General features: G+C 47.8%; 1 protein-coding gene and 1 long non-coding RNA gene across 5 annotated transcripts; one reads left to right on the forward strand and one right to left on the reverse strand.

Moving 5' to 3' along the window:
* Positions 1-2,000: 2,000 nt before the first annotated feature.
* On the reverse strand, positions 2,001-8,916 carry ap1ar (adaptor related protein complex 1 associated regulatory protein). Of its 4 annotated transcripts, none has more exons than XR_009932021.1 (11): positions 8,459-8,865; positions 7,844-7,892; positions 7,723-7,749; positions 7,601-7,626; positions 7,255-7,351; positions 6,916-7,014; positions 6,508-6,572; positions 6,331-6,404; positions 5,935-6,057; positions 3,796-5,170; positions 2,001-3,342 (listed from the first exon to the last, which is right to left on the reverse strand). XR_009932021.1 is itself a non-coding variant. In XM_062476420.1 (11 exons), exons 2-11 carry the CDS (start codon positions 8,527-8,529, stop codon positions 4,860-4,862), a joined length of 942 nt encoding a protein of 313 aa, XP_062332404.1. In that variant the 5' UTR covers positions 8,530-8,568; positions 8,822-8,916; the 3' UTR covers positions 3,466-4,859. The 4 variants fall into 4 exon arrangements, 2 of the variants coding, with proteins under 2 accessions (XP_062332405.1, XP_062332404.1); XR_009932022.1 differs by having other exon boundaries at positions 2,001-3,309; positions 3,792-5,170; XM_062476420.1 differs by lacking the exon at positions 2,001-3,342 and having other exon boundaries at positions 3,466-5,170; positions 8,459-8,568; positions 8,822-8,916.
* On the forward strand, positions 7,935-9,363 carry LOC134032452 (uncharacterized). Its single transcript, XR_009932023.1, has 3 exons — positions 7,935-8,642; positions 8,802-8,888; positions 9,176-9,363. It is a non-coding gene; the product is annotated as an uncharacterized LOC134032452 (long non-coding RNA).
* Positions 9,364-18,531: the final 9,168 nt, after the last annotated feature.

Here is an 18,531-nt window from a genome sequence, read left to right on the forward strand (position 1 = left end):
GGCCCCCCAAAACGTAAATAAGCTTGACATTTATTTTGTGGAAAATCGTTCATTCATAAAAAGCTCACTGGTAGCGATCATTGTCAGTAACAACGCAAAATGCGATATAGCCCTGTGTGGAGAAGCTGCCCCGGTAAATTGTACTACTACGGCACAGTACAGTACTAGACTACTGCTGTGTTCGTCTTGGTAGCGATTGCGTTGGTTGAATTGGATTTAACGTTCCGTTGTATGGTTTAAACTGAAATTAATTATTTTCATGAACAGATTGACAACGTTTAGGCTGTGGCAATGAAGTTCAGGTTAGTAGTTAGGTAGACTTTTGATTTAAGTAAGGGGAGTGCCGAACATGTTCTGTCGCCGTTTGACTTCCTACAGCTGTGTAGATGTTTTTGTAGTGTCTCGCGTAGGCTACAGCGTTGCAGTGAGCAACACTGGTTTGAAACCACAGGTAATGGTAATTTTACCAACAAATCGTTTACTAATGTCAGAATAAATCCTACAACGAAAATATATATGTGAGGAATGTTTATTTTAACGATTGAAAACAGATAACGCTACATCATAGACTACTGTAGTATGTGTTGCCCGGGCAACACAGGCTAATGTCATGGTGCTAATACGTCAGTGAAATAGTAGACTACTGTTTCCGAAAGTAGATGTACTTCCTAATATCAGCTTATACTGTACATTACACATCACAATTGTGTGTCATATCACAAAGTAATCGTCCCTCTGTAAATTCATAGCTGGACCACTACTCACAGAGCTGCATAGCATTTTCCTCCCAAAAAGGAGGCTGCAAAATTCTGATAGGGTGACAAAAGGGGATTTTTTCATTTAACTCTTCACATTCCAAAACAAACTGAATAGGCAGGATTAAAGGGTTTATTTCAGAAACATTGTCTTTAATTTGTCAAATTATGAATTGATAAAATAAAATGAGAACAGATTACTTTTAAAATGTATATTTTTTGAATATATTAGTTCTCCCCTGCTGGGGGGTAGCTGGCGTCCACAGACCTGAACCATTTAAAAAGAGGATAGCCACTTTGTTCTGTTTTGCTGAAAACTTGTCATGTTTTAATGAGCCTCCACTTTAACCGTGACTGAAACATCTGAAATATTCATGGAATTGGTCTGTTGCTCTGAAGCTCACCAGCCAGGGTGAATTTTGAGGGCGACAGAATTGCAAAATCATAAAACCAAAAATAAAATATATAAATCCTAGAGGGGCATGCATGAAAAATGGAAAAACAATAATATTCATAAAAGCAACACCATGGTTATGGTGACGCTCGCTTTCATTGGCTATGGCCTCCGGCAGCCCGATCAGGAGTCGTACATGTTCAGCACGTTTAGTATTTACGAGGTGAGATCGGGGAGGCTCTGATACGATAGGGAGCGAAAAATAGGCAAATAGGGCTTAAAATCTTCAAGTGTGTCCAGCCTAAACCGTGCAACGGAACCTTTTTTGGAGATACAAGCAATGCAATGGGGATTGAGACAAACATTTTGACACCAGTCTTGTCTATTTAGTGCAAATATTGAGGGACTAGTTAGAGTGTGAATAATTTCTAATACATTTTTAATAAAAAATTATATATCTGAGAATATACGTAGGTTGTGTCTTGCCAAAGACAGAAGGTTGGGTCCTTTTAGTTTTACTGCAGTGTCTCCTCTAACCAGGAGGGGGCAGTACAGCTGTATCCAACAGTGGGAGATGGGTAACACGTTTTTAAAGCTGTCATTATGCTTCTGTTGGTATCAAATCAATGGTGTGAGATTTTGCTAACGTGTGAAAGTTTTAAGGCCAATAAATTGGTTATGGCTTGTCAAATTTAGACAATAGATTGTCGAGATTTTTTTTTTCTCTTACCTGTAGTGCTACCAGGGTCTAATAAAATGTTATTTAAGCTTGTTGATAGATACATATGAGATGTTAATGGTTTCTAAAGTCTTATCTAAATAAGTGATAGGACACCAAATAAGAAGGTCAATAGGATTTATTAATTTATTGTTCTCAAACTGAATCTATAGGGTGCTGTGCTCACTGGACCATACAGTATTTGTAATATGACATTCTGCTGGAATGACAAATGGCTATAACGAGGAGTTCAGCTCCAGCTGAAGATGGACTTGTACAGTTTGTGCGTCATGCATTCATGTGAATGTGGATTCCAAATTTGGTCCTTGAAAAAAAAAAAAAAAAACGGTCTTATTTACAGTAATACCTCCTCATGCTGGAGAAGAAAATAATTACTTTTAAACAAAACATTTTTTTTTATGGAATGATGTGTTGATTAAACTGTAGCTGTGACTGCAATGGTACCCCTTGATTTTAAAACCATTTCCAACATTTTGCATTGGCAACACACACACACCTGTCAACCTCCAAGGAGTCCAATCGTGCATAGATAAAATAGCTCATTTTCAGTAACCCTAACCTACAGTGAAGTTGGAATAAGAGTGAATCTTTTATTTTGTGAACTAAGCTAACCTGTACTCCCAACTCTCCCAGGAGTCAGTGAAGTGTGTGTCCTGTGTTGTAGTCAGAGTAGGATTCAGACCTTTCAAATGTTTAGTAAAGCTCCTATTATGAGCACTCAAGCTAATCCATGCCACGGCTGCAGTGAAAGACTGATAATAAATTATTAAAAGCTTTGATATTTACAGGTGTTCGTCCCTTTAGAAGTTGCCCAAGTTACAGTCCCCTAAACAACTCAGTTCATTTTGGGACAACATTAATTACCCTCCACTAAACCTGACATGTAACTTACTGGTTTCACACAAACAACCCTCTGATTTCAGGAAAAACACCAAGATTGTAGGAGGCCCTAAACAGCTGGGATGCATTTCCATCAGCAGTTCCACTGATGTGCAGTCTTAAAATAAAGCCAGCCTTCTGACAGCTAAGGTAGGACAGGTATTGTGTTACAATCAAAACTGAGGTCCGGTATGTTAGTTAAGAGCATGGCCCTGGGAACGTCACACCTGCTGACAGTGTTGATACATCAGTAGCAGTCCTACACAAAAAGACACTATTTGGTTAATTTCAACATATTTAACATAATTGAATTTCGACATGTATCTACTCGGGGATTGTATAGAATTATAAAAAGTAGGAGGTAGCACATCTGCAAGGTTTACAAAACAAACCAGAGACTTTGTGTTGCTCAGACAGAGTTGCTCTCTCTGTCAGCACAAACAGACCCAGAGCAGCTCTCTATACTACTACTAGCTCAGACAGAGCTGCTCTCTTTACTAGCTCAGACAGAGCTGCTCTTTCTACTAGCTCAAACAGAGCTGCTCTCTCTACTAGCTCAGACAGACCCAGAGCTGCTCTCTCTACTAGCTCAGACAGACCCAGAGCTGCTCTCTCTACTAGCTCAGACAGACCCAGAGCTGCTCTCTCTACTAGCTCAGACAGACCCAGAGCTGCTCTCTCTACTAGCTCAGACAGACCCAGAGCTGCTCTCTCTACTAGCTCAGACAGAACCAGAGCTGCTCTCTCTACTAGCTCAGACAGACCCAGAGCTGCTCTCTCTACTAGCTCAGACAGACCCAGAGCTGCTCTCTCTACTAGCTCAGACAGACCCAGAGCTGCTCTCTCTACTAGCTCAGACAGACCCAGAGCTGCTCTCTCTACTAGCTCAGACAGACCCAGAGCTGCTCTCTCTACTAGCTCAGACAGACCCAGAGCTGCTCTCTCTACTAGCTCAGACAGACCCAGAGCTGCTCTCTCTACTAGCTCAGACAGACCCAGAGCTGCTCTCTCTACTAGCTCAGACAGACCCCTCTCTCTCTCTCTCTCTCTCTCTCTCCTAGGAGGGGTGGCAGTGCAGGTTTGCTGTTCGTGACATGGAGGGGGTTTCAACCCCTCTCAGTCCTCTGGTCCCCACATAGCCAGGCTCCTGCTGGTACCCTCAACTCTGTAACCCAGGAACACGTTAGGAGTTTTGTGCAGAAGAGCTTGTCATGTTCCTTCAGAGTAATGGCAGGTTACACTTCTAATAGCCAATCAGGCACTGTTATACATGCTCACCAAAAACAGTTTCACACACACAAAGGTAAACTCACTGCAGCCCACTTGCAAACAAACACAAATAAGCAAACAAACTCATCCCATATTACAATTTAAAAAATTGCACTTGACTTTTGAAGGGGAAAATTAAGTGATGAATGAGGAAGAAAAAAAAAAAAAAAAGGAAAAGAAATAGACCTTAGCCAATTCTCACACATCACTAAAACAAATCAGACTTGTAAAGATGCTAGATGCAGTATCTAATGTTTGGAAAACACACATATAGTACTAGGAAATAAAACAAGGACCAGACAGCCCAAGGCAGTTCCCACCCTGGTTACAACATTATTTATATCTGCTAATCATCTCCCATTGTGTTGCCAGTTCATGCAGTGAACTGTATAATAGTAAACAACTTTTACTTTAAAAGCTGTACAGAATTCTATTTTTCAAAGCTATGATATGAATGTTACATGTCCTTAGTGCTTGTTCCAGAACTTCCTTTTACAGTGCCTAGGTTGCTAGCAAATGGCCATGTGTCATTGTCAACTATTTGGTTTATAACTTAAATAGTAAGTTTGTACTAAGATTAAGCCTTTCTTGGGTCATTCAAATATTAACATTTTAAATTGCATTTCAATTTAAAAAGGCACTGAAAAAGGGAGTATTATCCTGACTTATTTACACACGAAAGCCAGACCACAGAGAATGATACAGTAGCTCCTCCTCTCAGAGCAAATGTCACTGCTAGCAAGTGGTGATAAATACATTTCCAACCAACTGTGGGCTGGTGGACTTAGTAATGACTGGCCTCCGTTTCCGCTGGCAACGGGGACTATCTGTCCTGTGTGTCCGACAGTGTGGCGTCCTCCGGCGTGTCCCCGGACGGCGTGTCTGAAGACAGCGTGTCTCCAGGCGTGTCTGACGGCGTCTTCAGGACAGGGTTGACGAAGCCCTCGTACTCGGACTCGTCCACGTCGTCAGTGAGTGCGCTCACAAAATCGTTCTCCCACTCCAGGGCGTTGGAGTCCTCGGAGGCGGAGGCCGGGCCACTGGCGAGGGGGGCGGGGCCTGGGCGCAGGGCGGCACGCAGGATGTCTTCCTCCGTCCGGGAACGCTCCCACGCTGGGCCCACCCGAGTCATCCCTGCAGCCCATCAGAACACACACACAGCCCAGCAGAACACACACACAGCCCAGCAGAACACACACACAGCCCAGCAGAACCCAAACACAACCCATCAGGAACACACGGAGGACTGAACCACTACCTTTTAACCCTTGTGTTATCTTCGGGTCATTCTGACCCATCAGTCATTGTGACCCACCGTCGTATTGCGACAAATTTACCGCATACAAAGACAAAGTGAAGCATTTTCTTTTAACAGCTAGGCTGTCTCAGACCCCCCACATTGCAAAGGTTAAAAGAAAATTATTTTAATTTGTTTTTGTATTGGGTAAAATTGGGTAAACACAAAGATGGTTCGTTATGAACCTTTGGGTCATGTGACCCGAAGGCAGCACGAGGGTTAAAACCCTGATAATGTTGTGTATTAGACCCGCAAACATTAGGTAAGTAATACAAATATGAAAACACAAGTGTTTAAAACATCTATATGTAGAGGGGTGACCTATGGGAGTCAGGTGGCTGAGCAGTTAGGGAATCGGGCTAGTAATCAGAAGGTTGCCGGTTCGATTCCCTGCCATGATAAATTACGTTGTGTCCTTGGGCAAGGCACTTCACCCTACTTGCCTCGGGGGAATGTCCCTGTACTTACTGTAAGTCGCTCTGGATAAGAGCGTCTGCTAAATGACTAAATGTAAATGTATGACCCCTGGAGGGTGAACTATAACCTTTAACCCAGTGTTATAAGCAGTGTGGTTGTGTCCAGAGCAGCGGCAGACACCCACCCTCCTCGTCCTCCCACTCCAGGTCCAGAGAGGTGCCGTCGTCGTTGGTAGAGCGGGTCTTGGTGGTGAAGTCCCAACTGCTCTCCGTGTTGGGGGTTACCACGGTGGTCTCCGAGGGCAACCCTGGAGACAACAAACCACCATCAACATTCCCTAGTGTATTTGTGTGTGTATATTTATCTTGTGGGGTATGTTGGTTTGATTGCCTCAGAGCGCCTGTAATCTGTACCCTGACTGGAGTGTCTGTACATTCTGTTATTAGGAGCAGTAGAGAGGGACAGCAAGAGGGGTATATGAAGTGCTGCTCAGTGATACGCTTTTTGACTGCATGTCGCTTTGGGTAAAAGCGTCTGCTAAATGAATACATTACTGCATTTTTTTTTATGACAGACTTACTGCTGCCCCTGAAGGCTTCAGACTGAGCCTTCACGTTCTGGAGGTAAACATCAAAGTCTTCTCCTGGTGTGTGCCTGCAACAGAACACAACGTTCACATCCTGGTAGCGTTGCTTCGTTTCCATAGAGCAAAAACTGTAATGTTTTAGTGATTACAACTAATGCTGCTGAAACTCACTTCTTGTGGAGTCCTGCTCTGCTCTCTCCATCCGGCCGGCCTTTAGTCCTCAGCACATGCTGCTCCTGAGAGAAACAGCCAGACCTCCAGCATGATTAATAAAGACTATGTTAGACTGGGATCTACGACTGAAGAGACACCGTGAGTGAAACAATAATTATCTGCTGACAGATTCATGGGATGGGTACAGAGCAACACACCGAACTACAACACAAGCAGGGAGATGAGGAATATAATATTTCAGGGAAAACAAGGAAAAATAACTGAAATCAATCATTTACTCAATCAAATCAAGTAGAGGAAGGGAGGGTGGAAGCATCGCGTCTTTAGCGGACTAATGAGGCAGGAAGTGATAGGAAGTGTGAGGAGGTGACAGGAAGTGGGTGGGCGAGCTGAGGGCCGCCTCACCTCCAGGAGCCTTCGCTCGCGAGCGACCCTGGCGGCTTGGCGCTGCGCTGCATTCCTAGCCTCCTCGTCTAGCCTCAACCTCTCCTCTTCTGCCTCTAACTGAGCAGAAATGACACAACAAAAAAATAACAAAAAGGTTGAGAACACAAAATATGAAATATCAAAAATGAATGCTGCAAATTAAAGTTAAGATTGGCCCAAATCATAAAGAAGGCTGTGATGACGCTAACTGTGGGGGCCAAAACCCTGAGTCACAGCTGGGTGAGATACATTACTGTGTTTCCTATATGAGACTAACTACATGTGATTGCAAACAAAAAATCTGTTTGTATCATATACCTCCGCCTGCAGTTTGAGGTCTATCAAGGTCTGCTGATCAGAAATAGCAGTATAACGGTGCTCTTTGAGGTGATTGATCTCCTCCTCATTGATAGGCCTGGAACCAACACAAGTGGGATTAACATTTACATCTGAACACGATTTAGTTGTTATTTATACTCTTTTCTCTCAGCAGCAATATAGTAAAATAACAGAATGATTGAGTAACGCCTCCTTATTCTTACAGGCCAGCAGTCACTGGCTAACATCAGAGCTGTTTCAGAATCAACCTGTTTCTCTCTCACTGTCTCCTCCTCTCTGTCCCTTCCTCGGTCTCTCTCTCCGAGCAACACAACAATTAACATACCTGGGACAGCTTTGTGGGCTTTCAACCTGGAATGAGAGAGAATAGAATATGTTTGGTCTCCTATCACAAACCAGTATAAATAATCAACTTGAAAATGTTATAATGTTAATATTTACACATACCTCATCACTCTCTACTAGATTTTCAAACTGTCAAGATAAAGAATCGTTCGGTGTTAGAAATACAGCGTTGTCCTTGGTATGTGATAAAGAAATGAATCGTGTTCAAAGTAGTGGCACCTACTTCAATAGTGTAATGCTCCCCGGTGGTGCTGCTGCGGAAGTACTTGGACCTGTGATGATCGACATGAGAAGCTACGTGACACACAGGCAGTACCAGTGCACTAGCAAAATTAGTAACCAGAATTTGTGCAGGATAGTAACTAGCTAATTACCTACAGCTGGGCTTATGCATTGGCATTTTGTTAAGTAAAAACGTTCCCTGTGTGTTTACCCTGTTCGGCTTGCTTTACTGACAAGTAAATCAGACCCTACGAGTGCCAGAACTAGTTAGCAGAACTAGTTAGTAGATCGGTTTGAGTCCAGCTAGACAGGTAATAGACACCCGGCCGCAACAAGCAGTCGTGTCCGGCTCGCTTCTAGCACGAAACCCAAATTAGGGGTGGGGTCCATAATGCGGTGACCAACACAAAGGTAATATAATTTCGGCAAATCCAGACACAAGCTATACAATGAAGTGTTCCGCGACAATCAGCCAATACATACGTTTAGCTAGCTAGTAGAGTAGCTACAGCTAGCTAGCTACTTGTGGCTGTCTACAGTATTGGATATTTGGGGCGTAGATCACAGACAGTACTAGGCTACCAGCTAGCTAACTTCACCAGTCATAGGTACTTACCCGCCACCACGTTGTATCCTGTTCGCTTCTCGCCGGAAGATCCCAGTACAGTAACCCCAACAGTTCCCCATCGCATTCTGTCAGGGTTAGCTAGCTAGACAGCTGGCTCTCTGGATGGTCGGCAAACTCGCGTTAGCTGCAACAACTTGGCTGGCTCGCTAAACTGCTTTCATCTCGAAAAAATGTTTGTCGATTGCACTGACATGAGCTAGACGAGCTAAGGTAATCTGCAGGTGAGATTTGCTCACCTGCATCAAAAGATGTCAACACTTCAACACTTGCTTGTACTGAGAGGGATGAAACTATGCGTCAAATGACGACTTTAACTGTCGTAAATTTACAGATAAAAATGAGATTCCTCACCGGTGGATTGGACATTAATCCTGTTCCGGGATCTGCACATGTGATCGATGGCTTGCTACGGAATGCCGTATGGTTCAAGCAGTACAGTAGTTTTATCTGTGCTTGAACCTAAAACAGTTTTCTCAGCACAATATTGAAGCAAAACTGCAAAGTGTTTTTTAATAACCTCCACTGATAACATAATTTTGAATGTTGGTATGCAGAGATTGGAAGTAACAAAGTACAAATACTTCATTTTCTCTACTTAACAGTGTTTCTGGTATCAGTAAAAAAAAAGTTTCCAAAGGTTACATTTTTTTGTTTGAAAAAGAGTTTCTGAAGAATAATACAAAAATTCCCTGTCCTGAATTACAGAAGCTGTATTTCACACATGCCAGGGGTCTTGTGTCTGTGCCAGACTCTTGCCCAAAATTATTTAATCGTCCACAAGAGAGCGGTATAACCCTCCAATGGGCAGGTCTCTTGCGCCCTTCATGCACCTTTCTGTTTATTAACAGCCTCCATCACTAATCCTGGCCCCTCCCTCCCTGCCAGGATCACATCCCAACTGCCTCCCTGCCAGGATCACATCCCAACTGCCTCCCTGCCAGGATCACATCCCAACTGCCTCCCTGCTTGGATCACATCCCAACTGCCTCCCTGCTTGGATCACATCCCAACTGCCTCCCTGCTTGGATCACATCCCAACTGCCTCCCTGCTTGGATCACATCCCAACTGCCTCCCTGCTTGGATCACATCCCAACTGCCTCCCTGCCAGGATCACATCCCAACTGCCTCCCTGCTTGGATCACATCCCAGCTGCCTCCCTGCTTGGTGTCCTGCCAGGATCACATCCCAACTGCCTCCCTGCTTGGATCACATCCCAACTGCCTCCCTGCTTGGTGTCCTGCCAGGATCACATCCCAACTGCCTCCCTGCTTGGTGTCCTGCCAGGATCACATCCCAACTGCCTCCCTGCCAGGATCACATCCCAGCTGCCTCCCTGCTTGGATCACATCCCAACTGCCTCCCTGCTTGGATCACATCCCAACTGCCTCCCTGCTTGGATCACATCCCAGCTGCCTCCCTGCTTGGATCACATCCCAACTGCCTCCCTGCTTGGATCACATCCCAGCTGCCTCCCTGCTTGGTGTCCCGGGCGTGAATCACTCTCCTCAGCGGGAACATGGCCGAGCACAGATTGCAGGACAGGTAGAGGTGTTGCCTCCCTGACCAGTCCTGTTCCCCCGCAGGAACGCTGCAACACACACAGGTGCTCACCTGCAGGCTGCCTCCTGCAGACAGCCCCCTGCAGGCTGCAGACAGCCTCCTGCAGACAGCCCCCTGCAGGCTGCAGACAGCCTCCTGCAGACAGCCTCCTGCAGACTGCTTCATGCAGACAGCCTCCTGCAGACAGCCTCCTGCAGGCTGCAGACAGCCTCACGCAGACAGCCTCCTGCAGGCTGCAGACAGCCTCCTGCAGGCTGCAGACAGCCTCACGCAGACAGCCTCCTGCAGGCTGCAGACAGCCTCCTGCAGGCTGCAGACAGCCTCCTGCAGGCTGCAGACAGCCTCACGCAGACAGCTTCCTGCAGGCTGCTGGCAGGAAGGCAGACTGGAGCAGACCTGGTGGGCTCCTCCACATACAACAGGAATACCGTAAACACGTTTATTAGGATTCAGTGTGAAGTTGTTTTGACTCAGCACATGGTCACGGTGTGGAACATTGAAAACATTGATAAAATGAAGCCTTTTTTAATAATATTTTTGCAACCTTGTGAAACTTTTTTTTCTCACATACATTGAAAGGAGAGCAGAGAGGGGAGAGGAGAAAAGAGAGGGGAGAGGAGAAAAGAGAGGGGAGAGGAGAAAAGAGGGGAGGAGAGGGGAGAGGAGAAAAGAGAGGGGAGAGGAGAAAAGAGGAGAAAAGGGAGGGGAGAGGAGAAAAGAGAGGGGAGAGGAGAAAAGAGAGGGGAGAGGAGAAAAGAGAGGGGAGAGGAGAAAAGAGGGGAGGAGAGGGGAGAGGAGTAAAGCAGAGCAGAGCACAACAATTTTGAAACTTTTTGGGGGAAACTTTCTTTTCAAAAAAGAACCTTTCAAATCTTTTTCTTGAAACTTTCAAAAACATATGTTGTAAACTTTTCAAAAAATATATCGTTGGAAACTTTCTTTTCAAAAGATTTTTTCAACCTTTCAAATCCTTTTCTTGAAACTTTCTTTCAAAAATATATATTTTGTAAAAAGTTTCAAAAGGATTTGAAAGGCTGAAAAACTTTCTTGCAAGAAAGTTTCCAACAATATTTTTGTCGAAAAGTTTACCGCATATATTTTTGAAATAAAGTTTCAAGAAAAGGATTTGAAAGTTTGAAAAAAAAATTGAAAAGAATGTTTCACCCAAAAAGTTTCAAAAATATATTTTTTCAACCTTTTCAAATCCTTTTGAAACTTTTTACAAAATATATTTTTTCCAGCTTTCAAACCTGTTTTTCATAGTGAAATGAGAGGAGACAGTTTTTTCAAAACCTTTTTCGAAAATAAGGTATAATAAAGGTTGAAAATAATTTCAACCTTTCAAAACCTTTTTTTTTCCAACCTTAAAAACCAGGGACTCTTTAACCCTAACTCCGGGGACTCTACCCCTAACCGGAAACAAAACAGTTTAAATATAAAATTGTATGTCAGTGTGTGTGTGAGAGAGGATGAGTATGTGACAGGAGAGTTGAACGTTTCTGTGTTCAATAATCCTTGATTCCTGTTGTGTTATGTTTTCCATAGACGGAGATTAAAAATCATGACAGATGGAAACCATGTAAATGCGATCACACAGTCCTGCATCAGCAGAAACATGACCTTGTCCTCGAGAGCAAGGCCGCTGGTGCTCAGTCAGCATCTTGCTGCCCACACTCTGCCCTGGGAGGAAGTGATCACACAGCATTCTGCCCTGGGTGGAAGTGATCACACAGCATTCTGCCCTGGGAGGAAGTGATCACATAGCACTCTGCCATGGGAGAAAGTGTAGACACATCCATGCCATTTGTTGATATCACTTTTCAAAATGGACGACCTCCACTGCACAGGAACCACAGCTTAGTGTCAGCCTCTGGAGATGGGACGTCAGATAAATATATCATAATGCGGGGGGGGGGGGGCGGATTTGCAGTGTCGTCTGGCGGGAGGCCCCTGGTGGAACCCTGAAAAGTTCAGTTTTACTGGGGCTTGTACGCCCCTGTACACTGAGACAGTGTCTGCTCCTCCTGTATGTAGGTCACTTAGCACAGGCTCTATACAGAGACATGCTCTATACAGGCTCTATACAGAGACATGCTCTATACAGGCTCTATACAGAGACATGCTCTACACAGGCTCTATACAGAGACATGCTCTATACAGGCTCTATACAGAGACATGCTCTACACAGGCTCTATACAGAGACATGCTCTATACAGGCTCTATACAGAGACATGCTCTACACAGGCTCTATACAGGCTCTACACAGGCTCTATACAGGCTCTATACAGGCTCTACACAGGCTCTATACAGGCTCTATACAGGCTCTATACAGGCTCTATACAGAGACATGCTCTATACAGGCTCTATACAGGCTCTACACAGGCTCTATACAGAGACATGCTCTACACAGGCTCTATACAGGCTCTATACAGGCTCTATACAGGCTCTATACGGGCTCTATACAGAGACATGCTCTACACAGGCTCTATACAGAGACAGGCTCTATACAGAGACATGCTCTATACAGGCTCTATACAGAGACAGGCTCTATACAGGCTCTATACAGGCTCTATACAGGCTCTATACAGGCTCTATACAGGCCAGACTCACTCTGGCTCCACAGGGACAGATGGAAGCAAAGGTTTTACTTGATTCGTACTTAACACCTCCACACCCTGCATACTGACAAAACCTCCACACCCTGCATACTGACAAAACCTCCACACCCTGCATACTGACAAAACCTCCACACCCTGCATACTGACAAAACCTCCACACCCTGCATACTGACAAAACCTCCACACCCTGCATACTGACAAAACCTCCACACCCTGCATACTGACAACTGTGTGGAGCAGTGGATGCTCCACCTGCTTGACTGAAGACCAGGATGAGGTGATTGGGAACTTACAGGGAAGCGTGTGTGTCTTAAAGGCATCAGACTCTCTCTGCTATCAGCCACTGTCAATGACATGTTATTGTTGCTGTATGCTTGAGAAATTGAGGTGTCATAGTTGCACTGTAGTTGTAATGTTGTATTGTTTTAGAACACTAGTATTTGTAGATCACTGTGCATGTTAGCTGAGATGTGTTTACTTTGGTCTGACCACCGAAGTGCTGTAGAACTATACACTTCTGATCCTTCATCTGCTACTGTACTTTCTATATGCACATTTTGTACATCTCTTTGGATAAAAGTGTCTGCTAAATGAATAAAATGCAGGTTGGTCGTCTTAGAGGACTCTGTATGGTGGACTGTGGATGTGTCCTAACTCCCTCTACCTTTTACCTTCCTTATCAGAAGTGAAGCTGGCAGCTTAGTCGTGCCTATAAATGTCTCTCGTATCTTGGGCACTGCATGCTGGGTGAGGGCTGGAGGTGGGCTCTGAGCTGGGCACTGCATGCAGGGTGAGGACTGGAGGTGGGCTCTGAGCTGCATGCAGGGTGAGGGCTGGAGGTGGGCTCTGAGCTGGCCCTCCTCTGTGCCCTTGAGTAAAGGGCTCTCCAGGCTGACGGCAAAGTCCTTTTCCCCTCCCACACTGAGTGAGGAAGACACAGATTTCCCACCAGGGCAGATACCCTAGTTTCTAATAAAGAGGTTAAAGCAGCAGTGTTTCCCTGCATAGACTCTAGAACATTCATCTATCAATCACTCCCTCACTTTCTCTCTTTCTCTCCCTCCCTCTTTCCTTTCTCTCCACTTTGCTACAGTATCAAGCCTCAGTCTCTCCTTTTCACCATCTCCACTTTGAATTCATGTTTTTGTCTCTGTTACTAACAGGGACCGACTGCTATCATCATACAATATGTTTATTATAAAAAATTAGCCAGTTTATCAACAATGTGCATGATTTAAATATCCTGACCTTGTTGTATCAAGAAATCAACCGTGAAAGTAACATTCCAGATTCCTGACAAACACAATCCACTAGATGGCCCAGATCTGTGTGCTATCTCCCCCCAGCGCAGCTCCTCCTCTCCACCAGCACAGCCTTCCTCAGCAGGGACAGAATCATCCACCAGAGAGGAAATCATTCTTTTTGAGGACACAATATAAGAAAAAGCGATGGATTTGTATATTACAGATCTCAATTTGTATTTGGGAGTGGAGTGGCGCAGTGGTCACAAAGGGAGATTTTTTTTGAGCAAGTTGATTTATATCGCCCACTCTTCCTCCGTTCTGAGTAAGGCTGAATGTGCCTGGAACCAGATGTATTACCTCCTCCCACCCAGTCACACATGACCCTGCACATCTTACATCGGCAAGTCAGCCCACACACTCTCGCTTGTCAGCAATCCCAACACCACCAGGTCAGATCCTCTGTGTGGCACACATCATGCATGGGGGCGCTGAGTTTCACCACAGACAGAAGGCTCTGGAAGCAGAGAAACCTTCAAAGAAGACGTTTGTGTTCCACGTCCAGGCGCCATGTTGGATTGTCAGGGTGAGGCAGACCACCTCAACTGGAGCAGAGACTATAAGAGGAGACAATGTGTTTTAGGTGTTGTTTGGTACAACGGCTGCAGACCATCAAAGTGCTACAGAAAACAACATCCTGTTGTTAAACAAAACAAATCCCAACCTTTTGTATATATGTAGCAACATATCCTAAAAAAAAAATTGTTGTCTACTGTCTGATTGTTTTGTGTAGTATGTGAAGCTTTAAAAGAAGGTTTGATAGTTAAAAACTAAAAATCAGTTAAGATCAATTTACCAGAGCTAAATTAGTTGTCGTTGAGAGCTATGCAGAACGAAGAAGTCCACACCTTGGGCAGGAAAGGATAATGTGCTTTTTCACCTTGGACAAAAATAAGGAATTTGTGTTCATATGTTATGTTCTATGTGAGAACTATTGTTTCTGTAATGCAGAGCAAAACAGAACATTTGATTTATAGACATGGTCGTACTCTTATTCTAAACATTGTATTCTCACTTCTTATGGTGGTATGTTAGAACTATGTACTTCTGAACTATGATGTTCTGTTGTATTTTATACATGCACTCAACATGCTGGATGGCACTTTGGATAAAAGCATCTGCTAAATAAACACAATTTAAATGTAAATGTACAGTTTCATATTTACAACATTAAAGATATGTTGTTGGGAGTACTAATGAATACATAATTGTTTGATGACATTTCCACACTTCTCCCACCCATTGACCCCTTGAGGGTGAGAGCAGGGTGGAGGGTAGGGTGGAGTGGTGAGGGCACGGAGTGGGGGAAGAGAGCAGGGTGGAGTGGGGGAAGAGAGCAGGGTGGAGGGGGGGAAGAGAGCAGGGTGGAGTGGGGGAAGAGAGCAGGGTGGAGGGGGGGAAGAGAGCAGGGTGGAGGGGGAAAGAGAGCAGGGTGGAGGGGGGGAAGAGAGCAGGGTGGAGGGGGGGAAGAGAGCAGGGTGGAGGGGGGGAAGAGAGCAGGGTGGAGGGGGGGAAGAGAGCAGGGTGGAGGGGGGGAAGAGAGCAGGGTGGAGGGGGGGAAGAGAGCAGGGTGGAGGGGGGGAAGAGAGCAGGGTGGAGTGGGGGAAGAGAGCAGGGTGGAGGGGGGGAAGAGAGCAGGGTGGAGGGGGGGAAGAGAGCAGGGTGGAGGGGGGGAAGAGAGCAGGGTGGAGGGGGGGAAGAGAGCAGGGTGGAGGGGGGGAAGAGAGCAGGGTGGAGGGGGGGAAGAGAGCAGGGTGGAGGGGGGGAAGAGAGCAGGGTGGAGTGGGGGAAGAGAGCAGGGTGGAGGGGGGGAAGAGAGCAGGGTGGAGGGGGGGAAGAGAGCAGGGTGGAGTGGGGGAAGAGAGCAGGGTGGAGGGGGGGAAGAGAGCAGGGTGGAGGGGGGGAAGAGAGCAGGGTGGAGTGGGGGAAGAGAGCAGGGTGGAGGGGGGGAAGAGAGCAGGGTGGAGTGGGGGAAGAGAGCAGGGTGGAGGGGGGGAAGAGAGCAGGGTGGAGGGGGGGAAGAGAGCAGGGTGGAGTGGGGGAAGAGAGCAGGGTGGAGGGGGGGAAGAGAGCAGGGTGGAGTGGGGGAAGAGAGCAGGGTGGAGGGGGGGAAGAGAGCAGGGTGGAGGGGGGGAAGAGAGCAGGGTGGAGTGGGGGAAGAGAGCAGGGTGGAGGGGGGGAAGAGAGCAGGGTGGAGGGGGGGAAGAGAGCAGGGTGGAGGAGGGGAAGAGAGCAGGGTGGAGGGGGGGAAGAGAGCAGGGTGGAGGGGGGGAAGAGAGCAGGGTGGAGGGGGGGAAGAGAGCAGGGTGGAGGGGGGGAAGAGAGCAGGGTGGAGGGGGGGAAGAGAGCAGGGTGGAGGGGGGGAAGAGAGCAGGGTGGAGGGGGGGAAGAGAGCAGGGTGGAGTGGGGGAAGAGAGCAGGGTGGAGGAGGGGAAGAGAGCAGGGTGGAGGGGGGGAAGAGAGCAGGGTGGAGGGGGGGAAGAGAGCAGGGTGGAGGGGGGGAAGAGAGCAGGGTGGAGGGGGGGAAGAGAGCAGGGTGGAGGGGGGGAAGAGAGCAGGGTGGAGGGGGGGAAGAGAGCAGGGTGGAGGGGGGGAAGAGAGCAGGGTGGAGGGGGGGAAGAGAGCAGGGTGGAGTGGGGGAAGAGAGCAGGGTGGAGGGGGGGAAGAGAGCAGGGTGGAGGGGGGGAAGAGAGCAGGGTGGAGTGGGGGAAGGGAGGGGGGAGGAGGTCCTGGCTTCGGAGGCATCTCAGCCGGTGTTTGTCTCAGCCGGTGTTTGTCTCAGCCGGTGTTTGTCTCAGCCGGTGTTTGTCTCAGCCGGTGTTTGTCTCAGCCGGTGTTTGTCGCTGTGTTCCAGCACGCGAAAGTCCTCTACGCCTACTCAAAAGAGGACTCTTAACAAAGATTGTTTCATCACAGGGATATAAAAATAGATTATGATTTCATCAGAGGACAATTGCATGCAAATCAGTCTCCCTTGAAGAGTTGTGTTTCCCAAGGGATGGAAGTCAGGGAGATTTAGGTTACATCTTTTTAGCATCTTCCTCCTCTGATATGGTTGGTCCACACCTCAGCAGAAAGCCATTGTGCTAATGTTAGCTATGACTCATCATTAGCACAACACCAGTATCTTTATTGACAGAGTGTAATGTATTTTTATGCAGAGTATTTTTATGTAGCCTGTAAAACATTGAATCTGTTGGGTGGAGACTGGTTAGTGTGACCAGGACACAGAAAGTGTACTCAGAGATGGGAGGGAGCTAGGAGACAGATCTGTATCTCCTCAACTGAGAGACATAGAGAGAGACATGTTTCACCACTTCAGAGTTCTTCAGCACCACTTAGCCATGCTTCCACATCACTTGATCTCCTTCTAATCAGTGAACTCAGATTAGCTAAACCAGTTTCTGCTGCTGTCATGTCTGAAGAAGCTGTGAGACTCCCACAGGAGAGCCTCTGGCACCGAGCCTGGCCCCACAGGAGAGCCTCTGGCACCGAGCCTGGCCCCACAGGAGAGCCTCTGGCACCGAGCCTGGCCCCACAGGAGAGCCTCTGGCACCGAGCCTGGCCCCACAGGAGAGCCTCTGGCACCGAGCATGGCCCCACAGGAGAGCCTCTGGCACCGAGCATGGCCCCACAGGAGAGCCTCTGGCACCGAGCATGGCCCCACAGGAGAGCCTCTGGCACCGGGCCTGGCCCCACAGGAGAGCCTCTGGCACCGAGCATGGCCCCACAGGAGAGCCTCTGGCACCGAGCCTGGCCCCACAGGAGAGCCTCTGGCACCGGTCCTGGCCCCACAGGAGAGCCTCTGGCACCGAGCATGGCCCCACAGGAGAGCCTCTGGCACCGAGCCTGGCCCCACAGGAGAGCCTCTGGCACCGAGCCTGGCCCCACAGGAGAGCCTCTGGCACCGAGCCTGGCCCCACAGGAGAGCCTCTGGCACCGAGCCTGGCCCCACAGGAGAGCCTCTGGCACCGAGCATGGCCCCACAGGAGAGCCTCTGGCACCGAGCATGGCCCCACAGGAGAGCCTCTGGCACCGAGCATGGCCCCACAGGAGAGCCTCTGGCACCGAGCCTGGCCCCACAGGAGAGCCTCTGGCACCGAGCCTGGCCCCACAGGAGAGCCTCTGGCACCGAGCCTGGCCCCACAGGAGAGCCTCTGGCACCGAGCATGGCCCCACAGGAGAGCCTCTGGCACCGAGCATGGCCCCACAGGAGAGCCTCTGGCACCGGGCATGGCCCCACAGGAGAGCCTCTGGCACCGAGCATGGCCCCACAGGAGAGCCTCTGGCACCGAGCCTGGCCCCACAGGAGAGCCTCTGGCACCGAGCCTGGCCCCACAGGAGAGCCTCTGGCACCGGGCATGGCCCCACAGGAGAGCCTCTGGCACCGGGCATGGCCCCACAGGAGAGCCTCTGGCACCGGGCCCGGCCCCACAGCAGAGGTGCTTATCCTGACTGCAGCCAGGAGGAAGAATCAGGGCTGGTCTGGGTCTGTGTACACATGCCCTGCAGGGAGGCGCCCATGCAGAACTCCTCCACCGCCCTCACACCCTCACACACATCCTCTCTGTTCCCTCGTTA

Source organism: Osmerus eperlanus, chromosome 13 (genome assembly GCF_963692335.1).
Source record: "Osmerus eperlanus chromosome 13, fOsmEpe2.1, whole genome shotgun sequence".
NCBI classification, from domain to species: domain Eukaryota; kingdom Metazoa; phylum Chordata; class Actinopteri; order Osmeriformes; family Osmeridae; genus Osmerus; species Osmerus eperlanus.